Source organism: Nyctereutes procyonoides, unplaced genomic scaffold (assembly GCF_905146905.1).
Source record: "Nyctereutes procyonoides isolate TBG_1078 unplaced genomic scaffold, NYPRO_anot_genome, whole genome shotgun sequence".
In the NCBI taxonomy this organism is placed as follows: domain Eukaryota; kingdom Metazoa; phylum Chordata; class Mammalia; order Carnivora; family Canidae; genus Nyctereutes; species Nyctereutes procyonoides.
In genome coordinates this window covers 52,414,647-52,424,838 of record NW_026575046.1, presented here as the reverse complement: position 1 = coordinate 52,424,838, position 10,192 = coordinate 52,414,647, and the positions used below count along the sequence as shown (strand labels likewise).

Sequence of the window (10,192 nt, the reverse complement as noted above, 5' to 3'; positions counted from 1 at the left end):
CTGTCCCTTACCCATGGAAGTGAGACCTTATCCTGACACATATTAATAGGGCAACAAGTCACAAATTACCACAATCTCCCCTCCCCCTCTTTGAATGTTTGGACTTTACGGGCAGTTGAGTTTACAACCACTACTTCGACCCATTCTTGTAGCCAAACAAAAAAGAAAATATATTCATTTATTCATCCAACAAGTATTTACTGTGCATGTATTATGTGCAAGCCATTGCTCCAAGCTCAAGAGATGGACACAAATATAGATTATATTCTTTGCTCACAATTATTTATTCCCTTCTTGAGCATGGCTTCCTAGCAGTAGAAGAATACATTCATGCCCCTTTTCTTGCGGCTTAGCAGAGCCTCCCAACAGAGTAGTGGGAGTATACTTCAAACAAAAAAGAAATAAAAAATAACTTGAAACAAATGAAAATGGAAACACAATTACCAAAACTTGTGGGATGCATCAAAAGCAGTTTGAAGAGGAAAGTTTCTAGTGATAAATGCCTTCACTAAGAAAAAAGAAAGATCTCAAACAACCTAACTTTACACTTCAAAAAACTAGGGGGAAAAAAACCTAAGCTCAAAGCTATAGAAAGAAGGAAATAACAAAGATTAGAATAGAAATAAAGGAAATAGAGACCAGAAAAACAGTTTTTAAAAGATCAACAAAACTAAGCCGGCTTTTTGAAAAGATAAACTAATTTATTTTTTTAGTAGAATTTTACTTTAATATGTGAAAACAAACAAACAAACACCCAAAACCCTAATAGGGTAAAACAAGTCAAACAACCACTCTACACAGATAAAACCTTCACAAAGGTCAACTGAAGTAATCCAGAGCTAAAACTGAATTGTGCAGATTTTTGATGAAGTCACCAGTCATGTAACACAAACAAAAGTCAATTATTTACACACTAGGCAAGCCCTCCAAGAAGCATTAACCTTGGTTTTTTTGTGTGTGCCATCCTGAAGACTTGCACATTTTTTTAAGATAATTTAACCTTTTTAACAGAATGTGATCTCTACCAGGTGGTAATGCTTTGGTACTATTCATCTAGGACTGCTCATCCTAAAACTTGACATTTCCCCAAAGATTTGACTCTGCTTTAGAAGTTTCAATATAGATAAAAATCTTTTATCAAATATCAATATGGAGGTGACATAGGATGCAACATATACAGTCAGGTTACCTCTCTGTGTATTTAGAGATTACTCCTTCAAGGTATTTGCGCCAGAGCTTAGTCTGTCCTGCTTCATATTCAGTAGTACAGGTTTGAATCATCAGAACCTTGGCAAGACCTTATTTTTTCAGAATTATTAACAACTACCTCTAGGGGCAAGTCCATGTTACTGAGTTATGACAAATTTATTATCATGAAGGAAAACAAGGATAGCCGTCTTAAAAAATGCCCCAACCACTGCTTCTCAATATAGAAAGACTAAAACTACATACGTTTATCATACAACAAGTCCCATCTCTGTCCCCTGAAATTCCCCTAGTTTCATTCATTAGAAGGGGATTAAAAAAAAAAAGACTTAAAGAGCACTTTACAGCAGCATTCAGCTTTCCTATGAAATACTCAGCATCTTAAATATTATGTACACTTCTTTTTTTTCTTTCAGTAAGCTAGACACTGGCTTCTGAATTTATGGAACTGGAGAAGAAATAACTCATTCAAAACTATTCTAGAAATTGTCTTTTGGCAGAATAGCATGTATCCAAGTTAAAAATAGGAGGGTTTTGTTGCTTTGTTTTCTTTCCAAAATTTAAATCATTTTTGTTCCCCTTCTACCTAAACCTCAGTCACCACTCCTGAGTGGAGATGGGCAGAGGCTCTGGCCCCTGCTCCTCCAGCTTCTCAGCAGCTGCTTTCTTGTTGCTGCAGCAAGGCTTGAATAGATGTGTGTCAATGAGGACTTCCTCAAAACGGCCTTTATAGATAATTCCACAACATATTTTCTGTCTTTTCCAGTATGTGAGATCTAAAAAGGAAAAAACCGGTGTTCTGTTAGAGCCAGAGGCCATCTCTGTGTCTGAGCCATCATCTGACTGGTTACTATAACAAGGAGATTGAGCTGGGGAGGCACTTGAGGTGGTACTATGAGCGTCAGAATTGTGATGTTTAAATTCCTTCTGTAGTTTACTGATCTGGTTGCTTTTTATCCTGTTTCCAGATAGAGTTTTCGCTTTCTTTGGTTTCAAAGTAGTCTTCAGACTGGGTCCTGCCCTTGCATCTACCACATGATTCCAGTTTTTTTTTAATCCTGCTGGCAACTTCTTCCATCTTTTCACAAGCAGGACACAGGCATTACAGAGGTCTCCTGAACGAGTTTCATGCAACTCAAAACAGCTCTGGAAGTCCTTTTCATAGCGTTTACTGTCAGTGAATCGAGAACTGGAGGACTTCGCTCTGCAAATACAGCAGCCCTCTATACTTCGGTACATCTTTGGCTTGTGAAAACCAAACATCTTTTCTTCTGGGCAATAGTCTCCCCAAGGCAGCCGTTCCACGCGCAATAATGTTCCCGAGGTGCGGAGTGCATGCCAAGCCAACCCCCCCCCCTCCAATTGCTCCCTCCTCCTCAACTGCCTTGTCTAGAAAGATTGTCTCCTGCAGTTCTGCAGTTGCTACCGCTGGCCGGGAAGGTGTAGATTCCGCTTTCCCTCTGACAAGATAAACTAAATTGACAAAGTTTTAGCTAGACTAAGAGAGAAGACTCATAAATGAAATCAGTAATGAAAGAGGAGATATCTGTGTGATATTATGTGTCTGATGTCACAGAAACACAAAGGATCATGAGAGACAATGTTAAGAGAACACCAAAACAAGTGGACAATCTAGAAGAAATGGATAAATTTCTAGAAATATACAATTTACCAAGACTTAATTACAAAAAAAATAGAAAATCTGAACAGATCAACAATGGGTAAGGAGATTGAATCAGTAATTTAAAATTTCCAAAAAAAGAAAGCCAAGGGCCAGATAGCTTCACTGGAGAATTCTACTAAGCATTTAAAGAATAATTAATGCCAATACTCATTGAACTTCCAAAAAATTAAAGAGAAAGGAGCACTTACTTCCCTTTTTGTTTTTTTAAGATTTTATTTATTCATTCATGGGAGACACAGAGAGAGAGAGAGGCAGAGACACAGGCAGAGGGAGAAGCAGGCTCCGTGCAGCGATCCCTGGTCTCCAGGATCAGGCCCTGGGCTGAAGGCGGTACTAAACCGCTGAGCCACCAGGGCTGCCTGGAACACTTACTTCCAAACTCATTTTAAGAGGCTAGCACTACCCCAATACCAAAACCAGATAAGGGATGGTAAAGAAAGAAAACAACAGGCCAATATCTCTGATCAATATGAATGCAAAAATTCTCTTACATATTAGCAAATATCTCTTAATTTTATCTCTTAAAATATTAGCAAATCAAATTCTACAGCACATTAAAAGTACCATATACTGAGGCACCGGGGTGGCTCAGTGGTTGAGCATCTGCCTTTGGCTCAGGGCATGATCCCAGGGTCCTGGGATTGAGTCCCACATCAGGCTCCCCCTGGGGGGCCTGGTTCTCCCTCTGCCTATGTCTCTGCCTCTCTCTCTGTGTTTCTCATGAATAAATAAATTAAATCTTAAAAAAAAAAAGAACGCTGTCATCATCTCAATAGATGTAGAAAAAGCATTTGACAAAATACAACATCCTTTCATGATAAAAACTCTCAATAAATTGGGCATGGAAGGAACATATGTCAGCATACATGACAAGCCAACAACTGACACTGTATTTAATGGTGAAAGGTTAAAAGCTTTTCCTCTAAATCAGGAACAAAACAAGGGTACCCCCTTTCACCACTCCTAGTCAACATATACTGGAAGTGTTAGCCAGAGCAATTAGGCAAGGGAAAAAAAGATATACAAATTGGAAAGGAAGTAAAATTGTCTTTATAGATATAGCATATGTTATATATATTATAGATGTTATATATAAGAAATCCTAAAGGCTCCACAAAAAAACTGTTAGAACTAATCAACCAATTCAGGGGTACCTAGTTGGCTCAGTCTATTAAGCATCTAATTCTTGACTCCAACTCAGGTCATGATCTCAGGGTTGTGGGATAGAGCTGCACACTTAGTGGAGAGTCTGCTTAAGAATCTCTCTCTCCTTCTCCCTCTGCCCCTCCCCGCTGTGCATGCACTTTCTTCTAAAACAAATCTTTTTTAAAAAAGAACTAATCAAGAAATTCAGTAGAGTAGCTGGATACAAAATCAACATACAGAAATCAGTTTCATTTCTTTTTTTTTCTTTTTTTTAAAGATTTCATTTATTTATTTGAGAGAAAGCACAAGCAGGTGGAGGAGCAGAGGGAGAGGGACAAGCAGACTCCCCACTGAGCACAGAGCCAGACATGAAGCCCAGTCCCAGGATCATGACCTGAACCAAAGTCAGGAGCTTAACGACTGAGCCACCCAGGTGCCCTTCAGCTGCATTTCTAAATACTAACACTAAAATACCTGAAAAATAAAGAAAATTACTCCATTCACGATAATATCAAAAACAATAAAATACTCAGGAATAAATTTAACCAAGGAGATGAAGGAGTCACTCTGTACACTGAAAATTTTAAGACTTTGATGAAAGAAATTGAAGACACAAATAAATGGGAATGTGTCCTAAGTGTCCCATGGATTGGAATAATTAATCTTGTTAAAATTTCCATACTATCCAAGGCCATCTATAGATTTAATATAATCTTTATCAAAATTCTAAAGGGATTTTTCACAGAAACAGAAAAATAAATCCTAAAATTCATATAAACCACAAAAGACTCCAAATAACCAAAGCAATCCTAAGAAAGAAGAGGGATACCTGGGTGGCTCAGTTGGTTGAGTATTCAGCTCTTGGTTTGGGTTCAGGTCATGTTCTCATGGGTCCTGACATCAAGCCCCTCATCGGGATCTGCATTCCACAGGGAGTCTGCTTGGGATTCTCTCCCTCTGCCTCTCTCCCAAATCATGCACTTTCCCTCTCTCTCTCTCTCTCTCTCTCTCAAATAAATAAGTAAATCTTTTAAAAAGAAGAAGAAGAACAAGGCTACTCTTCCTGATTTCAAACCATACTACAAATCTATCATAATCAAAACAATATGATACTGGCATAGATACATAGACCAACAGAACATAATTGAGAGCCCAGAAATAAACCTTCACATCTGTGGTCAACCAATATTTGACAAGAGCCCCAAGAATACTCAGTGGAAAAAAGATAATCTCTTCAAGAAATGGTGTTGGGAAACCTGGATAATCACATGCAGAGGAGTAAAATCGGACTTCTATCTTACCCCACTTGCAAGTTAACTCAAAATATATGAAAGATTTAAACATGTGACCTGAAACTGTAAAACTCCTAAAAGAAAACATAGGGGAAAAACCCCTTGACATTGGTGTTGGCAACAATTTTTCTGAGATGACACCGAAAGCACAAGCAACAAAATCAAAACTCATAAGTGGGACTATAGCAAACTAACCTAAAAAACAGAACTCACTGAACCAGAGTAGAATGCTGGTTGCCAAGGATTGGTAAGAGGGGGTGGGAAAAATGGAGAGAGGTAGGTCAAAGAGTACAAACTTTCAGTTATAATAAGAATAAGTCCTGTGGATCTAAGGTACAAAATGGTGACTATAGTTAACAATATCTTATTATATACTTAAAATTTGCTAAGAGAATGGATCTTAAATGTTCTCACCACACACATAGAAAAGGTAGTTACATGAGGTGATGGATATATATAAACTAACCTTATTGTGATTTCATTTCACAAAATAGATAGATGCATATGAAATCATCACATTATACACCTTAAACTAACACTTATTATTTGTCAATTACATCTCAAAGCTGAGGATGGGATAGCTTTAAAACTTTTATACATCAAGGGATACTATCAGGATAGTGAAAAGTCTGGGATCTAATATCCAAAACATATAAAGAATACTTACAACTCCACAATAAAAAGACAACCCAATAAAAAAAAATGGGCAAAGGATTTGAATAGAAATTTCTCCAAAGAAAATATACAAGTGGCCAATAAGCACACAAAAAGATGCTCAACATCATTAATCATTAAGGAAATCCAAATCATAACCACATGAGATACTAGCTCACACCTGGATGCTATAATTTTTTAAATAATAAATAACAAGTATTGATGAAGATATGGAGAAATTGGAATCTCATACATTGCTGGTGGGAATGTAAATAGAGCAGAGGCTGTGTAAAACAGCTTAGCAGTTCCTCTAAAAGGCAATAGAGGGTTACCAAATGACCCAGCAATTCCACTCTTGGGTATTTATTCAAAGAATTGAAAAGATATGTTCACACAAAAACTTATACCTCAATGTTCATAGCAAAATAATTCCTAATAGCCCAGAATATAAATAAGCCAAATACCCAGTGATTAATGGATAAACAAAATGCAGTATATCCATACAATGTAATATTAGTCAATAATGAAGTAGTACTACATGCCACAGCATGAATGACCCTTGGAAACATTAAGCTAAGGAAAGAAGCCAGACACAAAAGGCCACATATTGTATGATTCCATTTATCTGAAACATCCAAAATAGGCAAATCCAAATACAGAAAATAAATTAATGGTTTCCAGGGACTGGGAGTAACTGCTTAATGGATATGTGGGTTTCCCTTTTGGGTGACAGAATGTTCTGGAATTAGGAAGTGACCATAACTGAACAATATTGTGAATATTCTAAACATTATTGTGAATATTCTAAAAACCACTGAGCTATGCACTTTTAAATGGCTAAAATAGTTAATTTTATTTCAATTAAAGAACCTATGCATTTATTATAATATTGTAATATTAAGGTAAACAACAACATGAGTAATAATGGTAATAGAACACCATTGGAAATAAACAGCATCACCTTTTGACTGAGCATTGGCAATTAATAGGAAAGTAGCCTTTCCTGAATGAGTTACATTCTAGGACAACAATTTTTAATTGATAAAGGAAAGTTCTTCCCTAAAGAAATGTTCCAGCTAATAACTGTGGAAGAAATTATGTTAGAAAAAAAGGAGTTAGAAAATGAATTAGAGGGGTGCCTGACTGGCTCAATCAGTGGAGTGGTATGACTCTTGATCCCAAGGTTGTGAGTTTAAGCCCCATGTTGGATATAGAAATTACTTAAATATATATGTATATATATATTTAAAAAAGAAAATGAATTCAAAAAATCACCATCTTGCAGCCACTACTGGAAAAATTGGGTCAGGCAATAATGAATGGATAAAGAAATGTGGTACACATACACAATGGAATATTACTCAGCCATAAAAAAGAATGGAATCTTGCCATTTGCTATGACATGGATGGAGCTAGAGTGTATTATGTTAAGTGAAATAAGTCATTCAGAAAAAGACAAATACCATGTGATTTCACTCATATGTGGAATTTAAGAAGCAAAACAGATAAACATATGGGAGGGGGGAAAATGGAAAAAGAGAGGGAAGCATACAATAAAAGACTCTTAAAGATAGGGAAAAAGCAGGGTTGATGGAGGGACGTGGGCAGGGAATAGGCTAGATGGGTGATGAATATTAAAAGGGCATTTGTTGTAATGAGCACTGGGTGTTATATGTAAGTAATAAATCACTGAATTCTACTCTTGAAACCAACATTATATGACATGTTAACTAACTAGAATTTAAATTAAAATTTGGAAAAAAATAGAGTCAGGCAATGATCAGTAGATAAAGTCCTTAGATGAGAGGTTGATGGGAAACTTCATGGCAGAGAGATCAGATTAAACTCACTGATCCATTGTAGCCTGCCTCAAAGCAGGACAGACCTCCATATGAGTTGCAATATGAAGCATACAGATCATTGATGATGTAATCTTGCTATAAAGAGTTAAATGTAGAGGCACCTGGTTGGCTAAGTCCATTAAGCAGCTGACTCTTGGTTTCCACTCAGGTCATGGTCTCAGGGTTGTGAGATCAAGCCCCACATTAGGCTTCGCCCTGGGTATGGAGCCTGCTTAAGACTCATTCTCTCTCTCTCTCTCTCTCTACCCCTCCACAATCCCTCTCTTTCTTTCTCTCTCTCCCCCTCTCTAAAAAAAATTTAAAATTAAACCTGAATTTAATCAGGTCTCTAGTATCATTTCCATTTATAGATATTCAAGAAATCGAGGTCTAAGTTAAATGACACTCTAAGAAGGCAAGTAAACTATCTTTGGGTCTTCTAAAAAACACAGTTACACCAGGAATCTTGTGCAAAGGCTCTCAAGAGAAACCTGCAGGGAAGTGAAGGAGGCAGAGTAGGACAGGGAAAAGGGCTAAGAATATGAGTGGTTTCAGCTGAAACCTAGGCTCCTTCTAATTTCCCCCCTGCTGCCACCAAAGCTCTAGAATGTGACCACCACCACAGGATTGGCCCCCCCAAGACTTCAGTACCCCTGTGTCAGTCACTCACTGGCTGCCTGCCATGGTGAAGAAGGTACACTCGGGTTAGCCAAGAGCAATTCTCTAGAAGCAATTCTCCTGAATAGGGGGCAGCTGTGAGCCCTTAGCAGCCAACATTCACTGCAGCCAGGAATTGGATGTGCCAGTAACGGATGCTGAGCAGAGCTGCAATATTGCCTACTGCACAGACAGACTGAGAGCCATTCTACAGGATGATCAGTCATTGACTCAGAATAAAAGCGAGACTGCTTGCCATTAAAACATATTTAAAAAAAAAACATATTTAAAGAGGGGTGCCTGGGTGGCTCAGTCAATTAAGCGTCTGCCTTCAGCTAAGGTCATGATCTCAGGGTCCCGGGATAGAGCCGTGTGGGGATCCCTGCTCAGTGAGGAGTCTGCATCTCCCTCTCCCTCTGCCCCTTCCCCCCACTTGTGCATTCTCCCCTCCCTCAAATGAATAAATAAAATCTTTTTTAAAAAAAGAAAACAGACTTAAAGAGTTATCATCGTGTCCAAATGTCGGGCCTTATACGCATAACAGTAAAAATACACTAAAAAATTCATCTATGAACTGTTAATAGTTGACACCAAAGAACCAATGTTAATTTAAGCATGATAATGGCATTATGGTTATAAAGGAAACAGTCATTTTTTTAAAGATATATATACCAAAGTTTAAAGGTAAAATGGCAAAATGTCCGAGATGCCTGAAAATACAAAGTGACAAAGCAAATACAGCATAATATTGGTAATTATTCAATTTAAAGAATACATTTAGGGGGCGCCTAGGAGCCCCTCATCGTGCTCCATATTCCATGTGGGATTCTCTCTCCCTCTCGCACACTCTCTCTAAAAATAAATCTTAAAAAAAAGAGTATATGAGTCCACTGTCGAACTTCTGTATTTGTCTGTTTGCCGATTTTTATAATAATTTGTTTTTTGGGCAGCCCCGGTGGCGCAGCGGTTTGTCACCGCCTGCAGCCTGGGGTGTGATCCTGGAGACCCGGGATCGAGTCCCACATCGGGCTCCCCTGCGTGGAGCCTGCTTCTCCCTCTGTCTGTGTCTCTGCCCCTCTCTCTGTGTCTATGAATAAATAAAATCTTTAAAATAATAATAATAATTTTTATTTATTTATTTATTTATTTATTTATTTATTTATTTATTTATTTATTGAGAGAGAGAGAGAGAGCACAAGCAGTGGTGCAAGGTAGAGGAGCAGAGGGAGAGATAGTATTCCAAGCAGGCTCCATGCCAACTCAGAGCCCAACATGGGGCTTGATCTCACAAACCTGAGGTCATGACCTGAGCTGAAACAGACTGAGCCACACAGGCGCCCCTCATAATATTTTAAAAGGAATAAATAGGTGGAAGAATCAGACCTGGTCAAACACAACTCTTTGACCCTCCACCCACTCTTTTCCAGCTCCAGGAAAGTTCCTAGACAGTCTGCTCCCTCTATTTGTCTGTGACACTTTGGAGTAGAAGAATGGACAGCAGGCAGCAATGAACAGCTGTACAGAGGGGACCACCAGCCTGGGTCTTCCAATTCTCCCTCTCCAGCTCTTCCCATGCCCCTCCTTGGCCTCTCTCCCCATCAGTTCCCTGAGCCTCTCACCAATGGAGGCTCAAGTCACCCACCTTCTCCGGAACCTCATCTCTTCCTGGTCCTCCCTAAGGCCTCCTAGGACAGCAGGTACCCCCAAGTCAA

General features: G+C 38.5%; 1 protein-coding gene across 1 annotated transcript; it reads right to left on the bottom strand.

Annotated features, from left to right (window-relative positions):
• Positions 1–1,678: 1,678 nt before the first annotated feature.
• Positions 1,679–2,521, bottom strand: LOC129509779 (SIN3-HDAC complex-associated factor-like). The gene has a single exon (XM_055325619.1). It carries the CDS (start codon positions 2,467–2,469, stop codon positions 1,804–1,806), a length of 666 nt encoding a protein of 221 aa, XP_055181594.1. The 5' UTR covers positions 2,470–2,521; the 3' UTR covers positions 1,679–1,803.
• Positions 2,522–10,192: the final 7,671 nt, after the last annotated feature.